We start from the raw sequence: 21,260 nt of genomic DNA, 5'->3' as shown, positions 1-21,260 counted from the left end.
GTTTTGTTTCTATTATCTGATTAAATCTAATATTGGAAGAGATGGGAGCAGAGATAAAAAGGAAATTAGGGTGGGAGAAACAATAGACAATGGAAGCAACTATTGAGTTGTTTGGGGTTTTGTTATCTTTTTGTCTTTTTCTTTTTGTTGTTGTTGCTGGAGTTTCTTTTTAAATGAACTCAGTCATCTTCTAGGCAAACTTGACAAAGAAGGAAAATATAAATGGGAGAAAAATAGAACCCATGGCAACAATAAAACAGCCAAGTGATACAAGAATCCTTAAATTTTAAAAATAAATTGAATACATGTTTATGTGAGAAACAAAACTAAGTTTAGACAGTAGGGAAAGATAAAAGGCAGAAAACAAATTTGTTTCCAGCCTCTTGTTATGCTGCTTTCCTGGTCTTATTACCCAGTTAGCCACTCTTGACAGCCAAAATCTTCTCTGATCTCTATGTATTGGAAGTAAAGGTGTGTGTGTGAGTGTGTGTGTGTGTGTGTGTGTATGAGTGTGTGTGTGAGTGTGTGTGTGTGTGTGTGTGTGTGTGTGTTTTCCAGGAGAAGATGGAATTTAGAAAATTCCCACAGGCATCTAAGTTGCTAAAAGATAATGAATAACCTATGAGAGAATTAAATGCTTTTCTCCATCCTGACAGAATAAAGATATCAATCATAACACTCCCCAAAGGAAGTCCAGATGGCCAACGATTGAACTTTGTCCTGCTTATCAGCCGAGCAATCCCTGTGCCCTTGAATCACCCAGGAAAACCATCCAAGAGAAAGCAATGCCTGGCATGTGCAGTGAGTTCTTTGGAAAAGCCTCTGGAGAAAACTCTGTAAATTTGATATCTGGTTCAGGATTCCTAGCATACCCAGGAGCAAACCTTCCAAATGGACCCTTTAAACACAACCGTGGAGTCACCCACATGCAGAAATATTGTGCAGGAATTGCCATAGAAGGAAATGAGAGTATCATTTATCATATAGAATGCATCATCCCCAAATATTTACTCATGCTCCATGCATGTTGTAAAACTCAAATTTAGAATCACATGAAAAAAAACAGCAAGGCTATGATCAGAAAGATTGTGTACCTCTGAAATTCACATTGAAACTGCATCTCACTGTGGTCTTGAGAAGTGGGACCTTACATGGTAGTTAGGTCATAAGGATTAACTCCCAGGTATGAGAAATTGGGCATTAGTGGGAGAGGGGTGGCTCAAGCCTGCAATCTTAGCTGCTTTGGAAGTGGAAATAGGGGGCTTGAAGTTGAAGGCCAACCGGAGCACTGTGGACCTGTGGCTAGACATAGTGGTTCATGCTTACTAGGAGACACAATGTCTGGAAGCAATGGAGTATGCCTATTGTCCCCACTGAGTTGGGGATCATAGCCTAGGCTGGCCTGGGAATAAAGTGAGACCCTATCTTGAAAATAACCAATGCAAAAAAATGCTGGAGGCATGTTTCAAATAGAAAAGCACTGGTCTTGCAAGCAGTATACTCTGAGTTCAAACTTCAGTTCTGAAAAAAAAAAATCATACAAGGATCTTTCTAGTCAGCAAAGTTGCTAGCACCTTGAACTTAGATTTCTCAGCTTCCCATACATTTCTGCTTATGAATGCCCAGCCTGAGGTATTTTGTTATAGTAGCTCAAAGGAAATAAGACCAGTAGGCTAGACTTTACTAAAATCCCCATGGAACTAGAAGGGCTAGAATCTTCTAAAAATAGGCAAATGGTAACTAAAATGCCTCACATCAGATGCCAGCCCTGTGTCTGTCCTTTGTTGTTTAATGTGATGTGTTGGGGGAATCGCTGATTTCATTAGAAGAAATCAAATGAAAAGAGATGCTGTTGTTATTCAAAGTGAGAGACACGGAACAAGATTGGCGCCATAGGATGCTACTGCCTCATATCACAGTTGTATTCCTGAAAGCCAAGTCATAAATCAGATACTCAGAAAGCAAATCATATTTACCCACTAGGAATGATGCTATAATTGAAGCTTGCTTTGCTGATCAAAGATTTAGCATGAAATTAACCCTATGGGGACAGGCCTTGTGGGGACAGCTGACAGCCAATTGAGGGGGGGGGGAAGGGCCAGTGTGGCTGTCTAAAGCTCCCATTGTCACTTCCCACAGCCCCCCAGGGGGAAGGGTCATCACCTCGTCCTGGTGAAGATGAACCACAGGGCACATGCAGAGGCTTTCTTCCTCCATCCTCCCCTGCTGTGGAGGCACCTGCAGAAGTTGCCCAGGTAAAAAACAGACAGAACATACCCCCACTCAATCAACAAGCATTGCTTGTTGTGCAAGTAAGTGACTGTGGTCTCACACATGGAGAGGGACCCAGAGGGTGGATGGCCAAGAATAAAAAACAAATGCTGCATTTCACTAACTTGGAGACACCACCGTTTTATGTATCACCACAAAGAAAAAAAGGGGGGGGGGAAAGAAGAGAAAACCTAACACTTCCAATTTGAAGGTGCCATCAAGGAGAGAGTGTGCCCTGATCCCAGAGATGAGTAAGAATATGAGTCTCAGGGATGGTGAAATGTGGTAATTAACTTTTAAAGAAGTGATAAGTGTTATCTTTCAGTGTGAACCAAGCCTTAGCACAGGAGCTGAGAGAAGGTAACGGGGCTGGAGGAGGATGCAGGGGAGGTGAGCTTGAGCTGGTCTTATAGGATTTTGCTATGGGAGAAAGAGTGGGAAGAGCATTCCATGTCAGAAGAATAGCATGAGCTATTTCTTCTGCTATGAAGACAGAAGAGGGAAGACATGTGATGGACTGATATTCTAAGTAGTTAGAATGTAGGGCTGTGGAAAGACAGCTGGTCACTACAGCTAGGAACATGGAAGCTATGTTGTAGTTGAAAATAGCTTTTAATACCAGGTTTGGAAGTTTGTACCCCATGGTTATAGGGAACCCTAGGAGGAGGTGATCTAGGGAGTGGCATGGTTATAGCTAAGCTTTGAAGAGGTCAGATGGACCGGATAAACAAAGGTGAGGAAAGAGCAAGAATGGAAGCAGAGGTATAAGGTATACCATTGCAACCAGTCAAGTTGAAGGTGAGGGGAGAGGAAAACTCTGAATCTTTATGATTACGATGAACTGTGACAAGTTAAGGTCACAGTTATGAGAGTGAAGGATCTTCAACCTCAAATGACAATGTAGATGATTTTTTTATTAGTCATGGGGCTTGAACTCAGGGCCCGAGTGCTGTCCCTGAGCTCTTCTTGCTCAAAGCCAGCACCCTAGCACTTTAAGACACAGCTCCATTTCTGGATTTCTGGTGGTTAATTGGAGAGAAGAGTCTCTACAGACTTTCCTGCCCAGGGTTGGCTTTAAACCTCAATTCTCAGATCTCAGCCTCCCAAGTAGTTAGGATAATAGGCACAAGCCACCGGATGAATATTAAAACAAAACAACACAACAAAAATGTTGAATGAAAGAATCCAGGAACAAAAGAGGCAAGTAGTAATTCCACTTGTATCAAGTCCAGGTAGGGAAAAACCTAATTTCTGGTGTTGGCATGCAACTAGTTCCTCTCAGTGCTGGCTAGCATTATAAGGAGTGGCTAGGTGTTGGTAACTTTCTGGTTCTTGCTGCTGGTTACCTGGTTGTATTAATTTTGTTTTAATTCATTGAACTGCACATTTAAGATGTGTATACCTGTGGTGTATGTGTGTGTGTGTGTGTGTATGTGTGTGTGTGTGTGTGTGTGTGTGTGTGTGTGTGTGCGTGTGCGCGCGATATCTCAATAAAACTCATCAGACAACAAGGGCCATAGGAGAAACTGGGAACAGGGCCAGAGTAGAGGGTGAGCAGCACCTGCTAGATCATGCAAGCACTCACTGTCAGAGTGAGCAGAGGTTTTGGAAGGTCATGGACTACCAAAAGGATTAAGTGCAGTGCGTTTGGAGCAAGGGGTGGTGGACAGAGGAATGTGGAACTTTCTCATCTCCAGGCTTGTAACAGAGACACCTGATATTTCAGAGGAGAATGACTAACCAATATGGAGCCCCATGAACAAAAGACAAGGTGCCAGACCAGGCCAGGCCAGGAGACTGTGGAAGGGCCAGATAGAGCATTAGGAGTTTGTGAGATAGATGAGTGGAAAGAAGGGCCAGACAGTAAGGGTATGCTCAAAAGGATGTCTTTGGTAATTGAAGATTTGGGTGTTGACCATCTGTAGCACTTGAGCACTGACTATGCAACTGGTATGTTATCATGGAGAGAAGAGGAGTATTGTTGAGAGCTGATGGTGTTTATGGTCAAAGGACAAACCAGTGGTACTTGCTTTTCTCATTGGGCTATTCATGAGGCAGGTCAGAGAAACCCTAAGATAACAAGGGTGTAGGAAGAGTTGTTATGATGTTCTGGATGTGGCAATTAGAAGTATGCGTGTGCATGTGTGTTAGTACTGCAATTTTAACTGAGAGACTGGGTGTTCTCCTTTAGTTATTTTACTCAAGGCTAGTGCTTTACCACTTGAGCCACAGCTCCACCTCCACTCTCAGCTTCTTGGTGGTTAATTGGAGAGAAACGTCTCATGAACTTTCTTGCCCAGGCTTAGATCTTGATCTTAGATCTCAGCATCCTGAATAGTTAGGATTACAGATGTGAATCACCTATATCTGGTTTGCATTAGGTACATTTTTAGTAGAGTTGATCCCAGGACCAGAGAAGTGGATGATCTAGTCTGGATAGTCATAAGGCTGTGAGTTTGGCACTCTCCTATTTATTATTTTGACCAATGTTTTATGACAAGAAAGAAAACCAGGTGGTTCAGTAATAGTGATGCTAACCAAGAGAGATGGTGAGTGTGGGAGATTGCAGAATGCCCTCAACACGTTGCCATCACTGATGAATTGTTTCGATCCTGCTCATTGGCTCCTGAATTAAACTGCTGACTAAAAGAATTGGAGACCTAGCTTGTTATTTATTCATTGGAAATAGCAGCAACAGCAACTTCAGAGAACACAAGTCTGGACTCTTAGGGGGCCAGTTTCCTAAGAATCAAAGGGGTGATGTGGCTGCTAGCAAAATGTGGGGACCCGTACAGCAGTCTGAGGCCTGAGCACAGAAAGATTGTTCTGATATTCTGCATGCCTACAGAGGGTTTTTGGTCAGTTCTTGGGTCACCTTAACACTAGTAGCTAGAGACAGTTGAGGGATCTGAGGACATTTCTTCTGAGGAAGAAAAGACTTGGCTGGGGATGGGGTGGGAGACGGTGTCTGCAAGCTGGCTTAGTCAAGGGCTACCATGGACCAAGAAAGCATTATGAAAGGCAGCTGCAAGTTAGCATGCAGGACAAAAGCTATAGGACTTTGGCCTAAAAAGCGATAGGCCTAAGACAATTGTATTTCAGTCTCACAATCAAGTGGCAAGGTGGGAACCTTAGCACTATGTTTATCTTGCCATCTTGGTGGCATTATTATTATTTGTTTCATGCCTAATCAGTGCTTAGGACTGAGTTGAGTACTTAATATATATTATCTTACTTAATAAGGAAATTCAGCCAGTTACCCATGGCTCACACCTGAAATCTTAGTTACTCAGGAGGCTGAGGTTTGAGGATCACAGTTCGAAGCTGGCCCAGGCAGAAAAGTCTGTAAAACTCTTATCTCCAATTACCCTCCCAAAAGCCAGAAGTAGAGCTGTAGCTCAAAAAGTAAAGTGTTGGCTATGAGAAAAAAAATCAGAGACAGTGCCCAGGCCCTGAGTTCAAGCCCCAAGACCAGCAAGACACACACACACACACACACACACACACACACACACACACACACACACACACACACACACACACACACACACACATTTATTACAGGTTAATAGCAGCTGGACCATGCAGTACTCACAAATATTATGAGTTCATCCTCATGATGTCTCTATGATCTCTATGTCTCTTGATCCTGCTTATCAAATACCTTGTTGCTTGTGACATGAGACAGGCTCTTTTGCCTACTGTGTCCTTCTAAAGACCACCTGCATATGAGCAAAACTTCCCACCTATGTCCATCCAGGACCTGTGCAGCTACTATGCCTTACATGTATTCCCCAGAGGGTTGGAGAGAAGATTCTCAGTTCTGGGCATTAGAACCCATTGGGAGACCACCAGATCACAAGGCTCTGCCTACTTGAATAGATGAATGCGATTATTATAGAATTGGCTTGTTCCTGTAAGAGTAGGTACTGAGTAAACCAGAAGGAAACCTAGACTCATCCTTTATTTAAAGGGGCACCCTGGCTGTCTGCTTACCTCCCTTCTCATTGGTGCTGATCTTCAGCAGTGTTCTTTGCCCCTCTGGGAATTTCATCTGCAGCCTGATAAGGGCATTCCAAGGGCAGGCAAGTGGAATAGAGGCAAATGTAAGAGTTTGAGATCAGACAAGATGGGTTGGACCCTAATGTTGCTCTGCAAATTATTTTATTTTATTGTTGGTCATGGGGCTTGCACTCAGAACCTGGGCATTGTCCCTGAGCCCTTTTGCTCAAGGTTAGTGCCGAGTGCTTTGAGCTATAGCACCATTTCCATTTTTTGAGTGGTTAATTGAAGATAAGAGCCTCATGGGGATTTTTTGTCCAGGATGGCTTTGAACCACAACCCTCAGATCTCAGCCTCCTGAGTAGCTAGGATTAAGGTATGATCCTCTGGTTCCTGGAATTCTGCTAGTTACTAGACATCGTTGAGTCCATCTGGCCCTCAGTCCATTAGTTTTTAAAACTGGGATCCTAACACCCATTTTTCAACAGTTCTGAAAATCTGACATAGAGTAGGTGGGCGGGTAATAAATGGTAGTTATTATTATTACTCGAACCTGTCACCAGACCATATTTGATGCCTGAAACTCAATTTTTCCATTAAAAAACCAATGCCTGGGGAAAAGGTAAAAAGCTTCTTAGATTCATTCAACTAATCTTTTTTAGAGCCATCATTCATGGCTTAACCATTAAAAAGAGAAGAAATGTAAAACAATGCACATTAAAAACAGCTGAGCTATTTGATTGAAAGAAACATTTCAATGTAAACACTCTGAAGAGATCCATGGGGAATGTTTTCAAAGATTTTTTTTTTAAAGAAAAAGAGTAAAAGAAGGCCTAGCACTATTGGGATTTGGAGCAGAGGAAGGCATGGATGACAGGTGGACTGAGGAGGGTGTGGGAAACTGGACTCAATTTCTGGAAGAAGGTACCTGCCAGTGGCAGACGCAGAGCTGAGCAGCCCCAACTGAGGTTGTAAAGGGCAGTCAGTCAATATGCACACAGAGCAGAAGGTGGGGGTGATAGTGGGTATGATTACTTCCTGGGTGATAAGGATCCTGCCCAGAGGGATGGATGTCCTAATAGGCATTGAGATGGACCATGGGGGGTTCCCCAAATCCTCACAATATGAGCAGACTCTACCTCTGAGCTGGGAGTTTGGAGACAGACAGCCATTCTAGGAGAAGATGTTAAGAGAAGCAGATGCAGATGCAGGCTGCTGATGTTTCATCACGTTCTGGAGTTGCAGCCCAGAGTATGCTGCCATCTAAGTCTCCACTGTCTCATGTATGGTAAGGAAGTGCAATCAAGTGTATACAGTCTGGGACCTTGGAAAGTGCATTTTATTTCCATTAATACTAAAAAGAACAGTGAGGGGCTGGGAAGGTGGCTCAGTGGTTAAAGCGCTTGCCTTGCATGCCTGAGGCCCTGGGTTCGATTCCTCAGCACCACATAAGCAAAAAGAAAAAAGCTGGAAGTGGTGCTGTGGCTCAAGTGGTAGAGCACTAGCTTTGAGCTGAAGAGCTGAGGGACAGTGCCCAAGCCCAGAGTTCAGGCCCCATGACCGGACCCCAAAAAAAAAAAAAAAAAAAAAAAAAAAGAACAGTGATAACTTTAGCTATTCCTCACTTGCTCTGCTGTACCCTGGTTCTTGACACCCAAAGTGGCTTGTGGTAGTGGCTTAGCTTCCTTGCGGGTATACCTGCTTCCCCCTTCCTTCCTCCTAATGGATCTCAGCCTAGCTGCCAGATGGAGCCTGTTTCTACAGCTCAGACTGTGGCTGTGCTTTGCTGGATAACCTCCCATCGTGGAAAGCCAAAGTCCTCACCATACCTAGGCCCTGTGTGATGTCTCCTGCATTTGACTGTGGGTCTATTGCCTTTCCCTTGCTCACTGCTCCAGTCATACTGTCTCCTAGCTGTGCTTTAAGCATGCTAGCACACTCCTGTCCTGCGGCCTCTGCCCCTCACTGTTCCTGCTCATAGAAACATTATTTGCCAGTCTTTCTTACCGACTTCCCTTAGGGCTCTGCAGAGAAGTTGACTCTATGTGCCCTTACCTGACCCATCTATGTCAGATGGTACCTCTGCCTCCTGTCTCCATCCTCTTTTCTGTTGTATTGTTGTCCATGGTGTGCTTCACAAACCTACATGCTGAAATGCTTTTTATTACTGTCTATACTCTCTCTCTCCCTCCCTCCCTCCATTAGAATGTCAGTCCTACAAGGCCAGGGATGTGGAGCTGGTGAGGAGACCCTGCCAAACACTGGTTGAAGGAATGAATAGCTTCTGAAATGACAGAGACTGGACTCCAGCACCAGAAGACATGGACTCCAGATCGTAACCAAGACAGAAGCTTATGCCTAGGGACCCAGTTACCCATACTGGAACATGAGGCCAAGCCTGGAGGAGGTCTGAGCCAGAGGGATGCCCAGGTGTGCAAAGTAGGGCATGAGATCAGAGCTTGGCCTGGAGCCAGGCAGGGAAGATGGAGCTTCTTTGTTCAGGACTGGTCACTGCCCATGTGTCTTGGGGCCAGGTCACTCCATCAGTAAAGACAGAGAGGCTGAAGAGCAGGATACCAGGCAAGGCCTTCAAAACCTTAGTAAATGTCAGGCAAAGTTCTCCCAGCTTTTAACTTGTTTCCTAACGTAGGCATCTGCGGATACTCTCTATTGGCACAGTTTACAAGGAAAACACAAATGACTAAGGGGGAAAAAAGTGAAAATGGTTGCTCAGAACCCTGAGCTGAGTTGCTGAGAAAGGGCAGGTGCCAGAGGGATGGAGGATGTCTGTGATGTCGAGTGAGCACCTAGGGCTATGCTGGCTTCTGGACCTCTTTTGTTTGTGTGTGTGTGGGGGTGGGTCATGGTGAAGATGCTCAGATGAGGTATGCTCCTGCTAAGCCTCCTTGGGGAAGAAGGAACAGTAAAGGGAGCCTGGAAGGTGGTGCCTACAGAAGCCTAGAAAGAACAGCTGGGGCAGGCAAAGTTGGTCTGATTTCACTGGCGCTGTCCAAGGTACTGTCCAGCAGCTCTGCTCAGCCTCTGCTCTGGTCTTCTGGCTTGGGGGATTCAGGGCTGCGCTGAAAGAGCAGGTCTGTGGCAGAATCGGATCCAGCTCCCTTTCCAAATGCAGATCGACTACTAGAGTCAGCACAGGTATATACTTACCTACTTTCTGCACCCTGCAGGTATAAACAGGTCCTGCTGGCTCTCTGTTCCAGTCCTCCCTTCGTGGCTTTCTCTGTATACTTGGCAAGCAGACTTCCTCCCATAATGGGGGAGGGGGGTAGATAACAGGGCTGTGGTCTGGTTACATTATAAGGCAGGTAGGAAGCCTCCGTGAAGGGCAAACTTTTACCTTTGTTACAAGGTCGTGGATACAGACCACCAATGATCGATTGGTTCAGGCTTAAGAATGTTTTGTGATTTGCTATTTTACGGTGTCCCTCGAAATCAGCTCCTAAGGTTTTAAAGTTACAATGAGCCAATTCCCATTCTTCATGGAGAGGCACTTGAGGACCTAAGGTCTATGCCATCTCATCAACATTTGGCCCAAGTCTGCTTGGCAGTGTGGCCAGGCAAACCCGTGGAGAGAGTCAAGTTGGGCTGGGCTGGGGGTGGGGGGAGGAATCGGCCTCTCTCTAGCTTTAGGGACACAGCTCCTACCCAGGGCAGAGTTCTAGGGCGGGGTCCTCGGGGAGTGGGGGCCTCCCGGAGGTCAAATGGTAACACACTCAAGGCCCTCCCTGGGGTTGGCCAAAGGCGTCCGGTGGCCACCAGAAAAGGTGTTCTCCGTCCAGGTCCCAAGGATCGGACAGCCTAGCATCCAGGGGCTTTCAGGCGCGGGCGCACCCCAGGGCCCTCGGACTCCGCCGCACAGGAGGGCGCAGACTGTAGGTGCCTCCAGGACGCGTTCGTGGAAGGCAGACTTGCTCGCCGGGACCTGCCTGCGAGAAGCAAGTGTTCACCCTCGGAGCAGGTGCTACAGGAAGCGGAGGGCGAGGCGGCCCCAGCCCCTGCGTGTGGCAGCGAGCAGACCTAGTTCCCTGATCGCTGTCTCCCTCCCCCCCCCCCCCCGCCGCGGAGCTCAGCTCCCCGCCCCCTCCCTCCGCCGCCCCCAGGCTGGGCGGGCGGCGGGCAGCGGCCGCAGGTGCGGCGAAGGCCCGGGGGGCGCGAGCGTGCGCCTGCCGGGAGGACTCTGCCCTCCCCGAGGCCGCCGCAGCGCCAGCGCCTCCCCCTCCCCCGGCGCGCACCGGGCCGCCACCGCCACCGCCACCGAGCAGCCTCGCCTTCGCCTCCCGCGTTTCCTGCCGTCCGCCCTCCCCCGGCCGGGCTCCAGGGGCTGCCGCCTAGCAGCTCCGGGCGGGAGAGCGGCTCGGAGAGCGCACGGGGGCGGGCGGAGGCGGCCCGGTGCGGGGCGGCCGCGCCGGAGAGAGGAGAGCACCGAGACGCCGGCCCCCCTTCTCCGCGCTCGCTCGCTCGTTCCCCGCCTCCTGCACTCGGCGCGCTCGCTCCCACCCCTTCCCGGCGTGATTGATCCGTCACGGGCGCCGCCGCCGCCGCCGCCGCGGCCGTTCTGAGCGAGCAGGAGCTCGAGCCCGAGCCGGAGCCGGAGCCGGGGCCCGAGCCGGCGCCATTGCGCGGGCGCCGCCGGGAGAGCTTGGCGCCGGGCGGCGGGCCGGGCCTGGCCATGCGGGCCGAGTGAGCCGGCGCCCGCAGCCCGCGGCGCGGCATGGCTTCCCCGCGGAGCTCCGGGCAGCCCGGGCCGCCGCCGCCGCCGCCGCCGCCGCCGCCGCCCGCGCGCCTGCTGCTGCTCCTGCTGCTGCCGCTGCTGCTGCCGCTGGCGCCCGGGGCCTGGGGCTGGGCGCGGGGCGCCCCCCGGCCGCCGCCCAGCAGCCCCCCGCTCTCCATCATGGGCCTCATGCCGCTCACCAAGGAGGTGGCCAAGGGCAGCATCGGGCGCGGCGTGCTTCCCGCCGTGGAACTGGCCATCGAGCAGATCCGCAACGAGTCGCTCCTGCGCCCCTACTTCCTCGACCTGCGGCTCTACGACACCGAGGTGAGGGACCGTCCGGCGACCGCTGCCGTCGGGGCTCCGGGGGCGGCGGGGAGGTGGGGGGCGGGGGGAGTGTTGGGCAAGCTCTAGTCTTTGGCCGGAGCCGCGACGAACCCGCCCGTGCCTGCCGAGGGCACCGCGGGGCTGGTACTCAGTGCTCAGCCCCGGGGTCCTGCTGGGTTTGGCTGGCATAGCAGGTACCCAGATTTGAGGAGCATCATCTTTCTCAGGGTGTGTGTGTGTGTGTGTGTGTGTGTGTGTGTGTGTGTGTGTGTGTGTGTGTGTGTGTGTGTGTGTTTAACCAGCAAGGGAGCGGAGAAGGTGGACCCCAAAGGCCTGCTGCAGTGGTTGCCCCTGCCCAGGTGCCGCTCCCGGGGCCGTGAGGTGCCAGGTGGGAGGAACAGGCGCACTGACTCTAAGCCGGGCCGGCTGAACCGGCGGGGGCTGCGGCCTGTCACAGCCCCCCCCCCAGGAAAGCCCGGACACGCTAGGTCCCGACGGCTCCGGGACCCGAGGGGCCGGGGCGCCCCGCCGCGCTGGGCGTGCTGTGCGCGCCCGAAGCGAAGGAGCACACCCAGCGCCGGCAGGAGTGGGGCCGGGGCTCCGCCGCCGCGCCGCGCCGCGCAGCTGCCGGGTGTTCCGGGCGCTGTCCGTAACCCCGGCGGCTGTATGAGGAGGACCCCCTTCACCTCCCCGGGTTCGTTGCTCAGAGTGCCCTGGAGGGTCTGCGCTTAGAAGCGTGTTCGTGTCCGGGGCCGCCCCACCGCTGTTGGCCGGTGGCTTGCAGGGCGCGCACTTAATCCAAGTGCAGACTTGAAGCGTCCCGGGAGCCGGGGCACGGACTTAAAAGAGCGCAGCAGAGGGCTTTCCTCCCGGCCTCTTTCTCGGAGTCGAGTCCGAGAACCCTAGAGCTTTCCGTCCCCATGCCATCGGTTTGGGTTTCTCCTGAAGCCTCAGCACGGACCTCCTCTGCCCGCCGTGGGGCTGGGGCGCCCTGGAGGAGGCCTTGGAGGGGCGATCGCCGGCCGCGCCAGGTCGGGTTCGCGAGTTTTTTCCGGACTGCGGGAGCCCCCAAGCCAGTCCACCACATCTGAGATGCGGCCTGAAGGGGGCAGTGATTTCCCGTGCCGTGCGCTCCGTTGGCGCCTCTTCCATGGCGCCAAGCACAGCCAAGGAGCTGGGCTTGACTCCTGCATCCCCCGGGCTTCCCGGGTGCCTGTGTCCGAAGCCCAGGTGCAGAGTTCTCTGGGGGAGGAGGATCGCACCGGGTTTGGTAGTGCAACCTGGGCTTCTCCCCCTCAGGCCCCCTCCATCCCCCGCGTCTTTTCTATGTCCCCCGGGAAAGAACAGAATCTGGGTTGTATTTTATTCCCTACCTCCCCCGCTTCACTGATGAACCAGTCTGCTCTGCTGTAAATAAAAGGTGAAGGAAACGGTGGCAGTTGGCGGTGGTGCGGGAAGGCTGCTGCAGGCGGCGGGGTGGGGAGAAGACGGCCTCTGCCCCGGGAGGATGCCCGCTGGGTGGCTGTACAGGGCTAACCGGCTGTGAAATCATTTCCGAATGCCATTCCTGTCGCCCTCTTCTCTGCCCTGAGCCTTTCAAGTTCTCTGGGGGCACTTGTCTGGCACACGAACGTGGAGAGCCATGCAATTACACCCAGGCATGTCCTCCTGGCACCTTTTCTCTGTTGTTGCTTCCATACTTAATCTTCTGGAAGGGAGAGCCGGTTCTTGGGAGGCCAAAACATTTGCAGACAGGGCAGCCCAGCTTGCATCACTACCAAATAACGCCAGCTGCAAAATGTTTCCACCAGCAATTCCTGCCCTTCTCCAGGCTTCTCTGTTCAGCCTGTTTGTGGGTAGCTGAGTGGAGGGGACTTGGTTTCAGGTGTGAATATGTCTTGATGACTTTCTGAGTGAGAGGGCCTAAAGTCAAGAGGATGAGGCAGTCAGAGACCCCGCAGTTTGTGGGAATGTTTAGGCAACGGTGGTAAATAAGAGGACAGAGGCGAGTTTCAGCATCGGGCAGGTCTTTGGCCATTTGAAAGAGCTTGACCCAGGGCTTTGGGGAAGGTTGATGGCGTCTACTCAGACACTGTTACCTTCCTCCCAGGTGACCTTGAGCTGGGTATCTAATCTTTGTAGCCTAGATACACAGGTTGGAACAGTGGGGCTGTTTTGTTATAAACCCTGCAGGGTGGCAATAGGAGACTTACAGCATGATGCCTTGAGCAGGCAGGCTCAGCCTCTGTTGCTCTGTCTGACATGCTGTAAGCACTTGACAAATGATTCTACCTTCCCATCTTCCTGTGGATTCACCAGTAAGACCCCTGTGGCTTTAGGTGGGATAAAATATGGTCACAACTAAAATATGAAGAGCACTTCTGTCTTTTACTTGCTTTTGAAGTCTCCTGGAGAGTCAGGGAAGTTATCCCCAGAAAAAGGAATTCTGGCTGAGGATCAAATATATTATCTCTTGCCATGAGGTATCACATTTGGGAGAGTGCCCAGGTAATATAATTAGTTACTATTTTTCAAGTGACCTTATCTTTAGAGATGTCATGTTTTTAGTTTTGGCTTTTTCCTTTTTCTTTCTCCCCCCCCCCCCCCCCCCCGCTTTTTTTTTTTTCTTGTTTCTTTTTGGCCAGAGGATCAGTCTGGGTAATTTGCAGCACAATTCAGGGCCACCGGAAGGGTGTTTGTGGCTTGTTGGAGAATGTGTGGGTTTATTCTGGCTTATTCAGAGGGTCTGTGTTTGTGGATTGTATATGCTGCCTAATCACTTGCCAGCCATGTCACTTATTGTCTGAGGACTTGAATGCAGGATGGATGTGGTGAGCAGATTTTTGCTGGCTTTGTTGCTGTTTGTTTTTATTCAGTAGCTTCAATAGCCAGTGGGAATGCGGAACTAGAATAGATCTGGGTCTACACAGCCTGCAAGAAGATGGAGATTTAGTAAGGAATGGGGTCACCTGGTCACTGGGGACGGACTGGCTCAATAAAAGGGCCTCCCACGTGTATTTTTCTAGGTTGAAACCTTTACTATGATTAGAAAACCAACCAAACTTTCAAAGAACTCATTGCCACGTGTTTGTAAAAATGAAGTATGGCAGTTGATCATCCATCTGTCAGAACCTCTGCTTTCCTGGTATCACACAAATCACTTGAGCAAATACTTGTCTAATTTTCCCAAGGATGATTTGCATCAATTGAAAACACAAGCCAGACATGGACATTATAAAGGAAAGCACCAGAAACTTTATGAAAGCAGGGAAATCAGCATATCAAAGCAAAAATAATTATTGTTTTGTTTTGGTCCTGGGGCTTGTATTCAACGCCTGGGCACTGTTCCTGAGTTTCTTTTTGCTCAAGGCTATCATTCTGCCATTTGAGCCACCTGGCCACTTCTGGCTTTTTTTCTGAGTAGTTTATTAGAGGTAAGAGTCTCATGGACTTGTTGCTTGGGCTAGTTTCAAACCATGATCCTCAGATCTCAGCCTCCTAAATAGCTAAGATTACAGGCATGAACCACTGGCATCTGGTCAGTTATTTTATGTATCAACTTTTTTTTTTCCTGTCAATTGTAGGGCTTGAACTCAGGGCCTGGGCACTGTCCCTGAGCCTCTTTGTGCTCAAGGCTAGCACTCTACCACTTGAGCCACAGTGCCACTTCTGATTTTTGAGTGGTTATTTGGAGATAAGAGTCTCATGGGGACTTTTCTTCCCCGGGCTGGCTTCGAACCATGACCCTTAAATCTCAGCTTCCTGAGTAGTTAGGATTATAGGCATGGCTTTGTATTTACTTTTTTTTTTTTACTCTAAGCTTCCCAGAAGCTTAGTAAAATCAGTCCAGGTAAAAAGGTAAACTTGGTGGATTACATAACTTATGTGTTTGACTTAAAAGCATCTGGAAGAGGATTCCTCAAAAAATAAAAGTTTTATAGAAGCCAGAAATGTTTTCTATGTGGCTGTTTCTCATTCTTTGGTAATCAGTAATATAAAATAATAACCAAAGAATGAGTTTAAAAATAATGTTGGAGGTGGCTGGGAAGGTGGTAGAGTGCTTGTCTTGCATGCATGAGGCCCTGGGTTCGATTCCTCAGCACCACATAAGCAGAAAAAGCCAGAAGTGGCGCTGTGGCTCAAGAGGTAGAGTGCTAGTGTTGAGCTGAAGGGCTGAGAGACATCACCCAGGCCCAGAGTTCAAGCCCTACAACTGACAAAAAAAAAATTAAAAAATAATGTTGGAGTTCCAATTCAATTGTTAATTTCAGTAAAATTGACAATTATAGAAGAGCATGAAGAAAATAATTTCCCATAATCTACCTATGCAAAAATAATTGCATCTCATAATTAGGATAATTTCCCAACAGTTGGTGGTGTTTACTATATCATGAGTTGAATTTTATGCCAAGCACATTTTTATACTTTATTTCATTGAGTTAACAATATATCCTGGGTATTATGTTCTCAAATCCTTTTTGTAAAGAAGATTTTTAGTGGCTGTATACTATTCTATTACCTGGGTTTGTACATGTTTAGTCACTCCTAAGCTGTTGGATTTATACTCCACTTGTTTTTCTTTTCGACTATCCTGTGGTAGACTAAAGTTCAGGATGCCAAAGAAGTACAGACCATCCTGATGTGGGACTCTACCATAGAAAACCCAGTGATTGACACACATGCCTATTACTCCAACACCACATGTCTATTCTCTTATCCGTTATGCTTTAGAAGAGATTCAGACAACTGGCGGCTGAGGCTGAGCTTCTTTTTGGGGGGAAGGGAGGACTGAGCACAGCTCTTCAGGTGTTTGCTGTGCACCTGCAGGAGCTACAGTGCTGCAGAAAGGTGTAAACCACAGCCCTGACTTGAGAGAGACAATCAGTGAATAAAAACCAGAGCAAGAATGTACTCATCATTTTCAGTTCAGGATAGAAAATGAGAGTGGAGATGGTTGCATAATTCTGTGAATGTACTAAAAAAACCATGGATTCATACATCCTAGAAGAGTATGTGAATTATATCAACACAGCTGTTATTAAAAATAAAAAGATAGCACATGTGCTCTATATCTTAGAATCAGACTCACATCTTCTTTGTGGCTGTAGCTGCACCACCTAGCATCCAGCCCTTAGGAAGTATAGTGCTTAGAACTCTTGTTGCAGAAATCCAGGTTATTCAGGTTCATATCACCGAACAAGCCTGGAATGTGCTGTGTTTGGGCATGGCTCAACCCAGAGACTCAAATAAGATCTTTAAAAATATCTCCCTCTCTGCATCTTGGCTCTGATTTCTTGTCAGCTTCACTCTGGAGCAAGCTGTCCACGTGTGGTGGCACAGATGGCCTCCACAGCTAAAGGTTTGTACACTCCCAGCTTAGAAACTCCAGTAGGGAGAGAGGTTTCTTTCCCAACTGTTTCAGCAGAAGTCAAGACTCAGATCTCATTGGCTTGAAGTGGGTCACGTGTTCATTCCCAGCCAATCACCATCACTCACATGACATTGATGAGCTAGGATGGGGACATGTGCTAGCATGTATATTCCAGCTGTTGTGAGGTTAGAGGGAGTTAGGTCAGCCCCACTCAAACACATGAATACAGAGTGGAGACAGATGATGTCTTCAAGGGGGTATGGATGCCAGATGGGCCTGGTCATGTTGACAACAGTAGGCATTTGGGAAATAGTAGACTGGAGAAAGAGAAGAGAGGTACCAGGACATTTAGACAGAGGCTCCTGGGGGAGTGAAGTCAAGATAGGTCTGGAAGGGTAAAGACAATGTAGACATAGAAAAGCAACAGCTATGGGAATTGGATCCTGACAATTCCCTCTGGGAAGGGTTCTCAAGATCGAAGGGTGGAGGCTGCAAGGTATAGGATGTGTTTGATGTGCTTTTTACCTGAGTTCAGGGTTTGTGGAACCTGAGGCTGAAGGTGAGTGGCCTTGAATATGTGTCAAGAAGCTTGAGCTATGAGAGCCTTGGGAGGGTTCTGAACTTGAGCATGATGGGATGGAGGCTGATAGGAAGGTAGAGGCTGGAGACTGAGAAGCTAAGAAGCCATTGTACTAAGTGGCTGTAGGAAAAGATGCTGGGGCCTGAGTGGAGCTGCAGAAGGGGCAGCACTGAGGCCCAGCAGGGCCATCAGGCAGGAACTAGCTGGGAGAAGCAACACCAGCAGGGAATAAGATGCCTGGTGACTTCCCTTTGCTCCTGCAATACCTCCAGGCCTCAGCTTGTCCCTGAGAGTGAACCCAGCCTCAGGGCCAGGGTCTCTATGTCAGTACCATTTACCTGCTTGGTGACCCTGGGCATGCCAGTTTTCTCATTTTTCCATCTATAAAATGGGACTGGTGTACTAACAGCCTTATTTATCAATGCTTGGTATGCAGTGAGTAATGGAAAGTATTTGCTACTCTTCATTCCAGCATAGCAGTTTTTAAGTACCGTGTATTTACCATTGTTATTTTTGTGCAATGTGAGGCTTGTGACGGGGACCACAAAGGGTTGGCATGAACAGGAGATAGAATGAATGGGAGGGCTCTGAATGTAATGTCAATATAAGGCAGTATTATTAGTCATCTTGTGTTGGGCATTGCGTGGCAGAGACAGAGGACGTAAATGCTGAGGTCTTCGTGTGTCTCCCCTCTGGGCTCTCCTGCTCTCTCCTGTCATAGCCACATGGATCTCTTCTCCTTTGCAAGGCTCTAGGTTTTTGGTGGTAGGGTCAGGCTTATTGGTGGGGCCCAGCAGAACTGGGCATGGGGTGGGTATGCATGAATGCTTCCTAAAGGGAACCACAGGGAATCCATGTGCTTTGTGAGTTAGCATCTCATGGAATGGTTTGCCTGGACCACCTCCTTGGTAGTATCTTAATCTTCCCTATGGCAGAATGAAATTGGCTCCCAAGTTGTTGTCTTCTTTAGTTCTCACCAACACCAACTCCTGAGTTGCGCCAAATAAAGGCAATGCCATGGCCATCCTAGCTCCCACCATTTCCTCAGCCCTGGACAGGTACCATATCTCTGTCCCTAAATACCTTTGAAAAGGAGATGAGAGAGGGGAGTGGGTGGAATTAACTCACTAAGGGCCTGATTAGTACTAGTATTGAGTAGAGATTTTTTTTGGGATTCGTCTTTAATGGGGTTCTTTGTGTGTTTGGCCTTCCCTACTTTCTTATGGGCAGAGAGAAACATTGGCATCTGCATGGAAACCTGAGATTTTGGGAAAATCAGCAAGCTGGAAGTCTGAGACAGTAGTGCAGACAGAGGTGGTTAGCAAGTGTACAGGATATAGGCCTGTGGTTAGGGTGGACTGGGCTTTGCTGCTTTAACAAACATCTTTCTCTCTCTGTTGCCTAACACATGAAATTTGTATTGGCTTACACCAAGTCCTGTGTATGTTTGAGGCCCTCCTGGGGGCTCTGCAAGTGGCAACATAGGGATACTGCAACATAGGAAGCTGCTTTTGTTTGGTTACTCTCTCACCTTTAGGTTTCTCTTCAAGATGGTGTGATTAGGGAGGATTGCATGGGAAGGCACGTTGGATTTTATTTATTTTTTTTTTTTTCTTTTTTTTTTTTTTTTTTTTATCGTGATTAAGTGATTACTTAATTTCCGGAAATTCACAGTATTGTGGAATAATGATGCTCATTTAAAGTCACAAGTTCATTCTAACTTTCCTGGAGCAAATTGTCTATCACAGTCTGTAATATATGGATTTTAGCCATTTTACTTGGAAGAGATACATGTCATCTTTGCTTTTATTTCACTGGCCACAAGTAGTCACCTAGCTTCCAAGGTGGCAGGAAATAGAGGACAAGGGAATGTTATGGATACTTGTCGCTTTATGTCTTTTAGGAAGAAGATGGCAATATTGCCAGATGTCAGAAAGCTTAGGGATGATGTCTATGAAAGATGAAGGAATAGGTAGGGAGAGATCCCCAGACCATGCTGACCTTCTGGTACTTGTGAATGGAGGGGGTGGGGATAGTAGACTTGGGCTGGAGGAATTTCACACTAAGGGACAGCTCTTGGAAGTCCTATCTAGACTGACCAAGAGCTCTGCAGCAAAGCCTGCCTATGGAAGGGGGGGTCTCCTGTTAGGCCTGAGAGCAGCTCTAGAATCTATCCAGAGGAGATGTCCCAAACAAAAAGCCATTCTAGCCAACTGTACCTACTCTTGTTAATTCTATCCTTAAAGACAAGGGAGCCCAACACCTACATGGCTGCCTTGGACACTGCCTATCCTGCTGCAGGGCCCTGAGCCCACACACATACTGATGGAGAGAACTTCTACCAGATCCTGTGTGAGGACGAGAGGCAGCCTGGCCTTTGAGGAGCTCCCTGTCCACCAGGTAATAAAGACAGACACAAGTAAATGTGATACGATTCATCCAGGACAGCGTCAGTATAGGCAGGCTAGAAGGGCCTTCCCCCATCAGGCACCTGCTTGGCCATTCTCCATGTTGTCTAGGAGAGAGATGTAAGGGAATTCTTATGTCGCACTTTTTTTTTTGTTATTTATTTTGGTTCTAGGAAGGTGAGAAAACGAACTGGCATAGTTTGCCCAAAGAGCAGCTGCATTACATCTGCTATTTTGTTTTTTTTTTCTTCTTCTCCTCTGTGGTTATGTAACAACCAGCCAGGCTGATGAGGCACCTTCCTCTCTGTACCTGGTTGTCTAAGGGAGGAACAGGTGTGCCAGGCTAAAGATGTGAGAGAGGGGACCCTGCAGGAAGTCAGAAACCCTGCGGAAAGCCCTGGTGCAGCGAGTTGTTGAGACTGTGGGGGAAGTCCTTGCCGTTCTCTGTGACCTGCAGATCAGATAGAGGTGCTCGGTCTATCCTCAGCATCAGGAGCACAGGCACGGATATGTCTGTTAGGGCCAGGCACAGAGCAGGAGCTCCATAGATATTTATCAGACAAACAGATCTAAAAGCCTTGATTCTAGCTCTCCAGTTGTAAGAGGATTGAACTAATGGGTGTAGTTGATACAAATGGAAGAATTGCTTTGTGTGCCAAGTCACGTGGGGTGAACTTTCTGTCAGTTCTTTATTCATCCTTTGAAGTTCTTATTTGATAGTATGCAGGTGTAAAAGAGGAAAAGGTACTTGTTGGATCCTTCCTTCCTTCCTTCCTTCCTTCCTTCCTTCCTTCCTTCCTTCCTTCCTTCCTTCCTTCCTTCCTTTCTCCCTTCCTTTCTCCCTTCCTTTCTCCCTCCCTCCCTCCCTTCCTTCCTTCCCTCCATCCCTCCCTCCCTCCCTTCCTTTCTTCCTTCCTCCCTTCCTTTCTCCGTTCCTCCCTCCCTTCCTTCCTTTCTCCGTTCCTCCCTCCCTTCCTTCCTTCCTTCCTCCCTCCCTCCCTCCCTCCCTCCCTCCCTCCCTCCCTCCCTTCCTTCCTTCCTTCCTTCCTTCCTTCCTTCCTTCCTTCCTTCCTTCCTTCCTTCCTTCCTTCCTTCTTTTTCTATTGTAGGGCTTGAACTCAGGGCCTGGGCACTGTCCTGAGCTTTCTGTGCTCAAGACTAGTGCTTTACCACTTTCAGCACAGCTTTACTTCTGGTTCTCTGGTGGTTAATTAAGGATAAGAGTCTCATGGACTTTCTTGCCCAGGCTAGCATGGATCTCAGTCTCCTGAGTAGCTGGGATTACAGGCACAAACCATCAGTGCCAGGCTATTTTTTTTTTTTTAAATTGTATTTTATTTGAGAACATACTGTACAGAGGGGCTACAATTACATGGGCAGAATAATGCATACATTTCTTACCAAGCATTGCAGCCTCCTCCTTTGTTTACCCTTCACTTCCCTTCCCTGCCTGCCAGGCTATTTTTTTAAGCTATGTGTCAGTGCATGGGTGCTGTCCCTTAGTATTTTTGCTCAAGGTTAGTGCTCAACCACTTGAGCCATAGCTCCACTTATGGCTTTTAGTTGGTT

General features: G+C 48.6%; 1 protein-coding gene across 1 annotated transcript in view; it reads left to right on the top strand.

The window, feature by feature from the left end:
- The first annotated feature begins 11,005 nt into the window (after window positions 1–11,005).
- Window positions 11,006–21,260, top strand: part of Gabbr2 (gamma-aminobutyric acid type B receptor subunit 2) — a 336,688-nt gene continuing 326,433 nt past the window's right edge. Inside the window, exon 1 of the mRNA XM_070010539.1 lies at window positions 11,006–11,332. Coding sequence (XP_069866640.1) covers window positions 11,006–11,332 — 327 coding nt within the window. The remainder of the gene's footprint in view (window positions 11,333–21,260) is intronic.

Source organism: Dipodomys merriami, unplaced genomic scaffold (assembly GCF_024711535.1).
Source record: "Dipodomys merriami isolate MVZ:Mamm:240054 unplaced genomic scaffold, mDipMer1.0.p SCAF_11, whole genome shotgun sequence".
Lineage (NCBI taxonomy): Eukaryota > Metazoa > Chordata > Mammalia > Rodentia > Heteromyidae > Dipodomys > Dipodomys merriami.
Note: the sequence above shows the minus strand (reverse complement) of the source record. Positions and strands in the feature narration are given on the sequence as shown.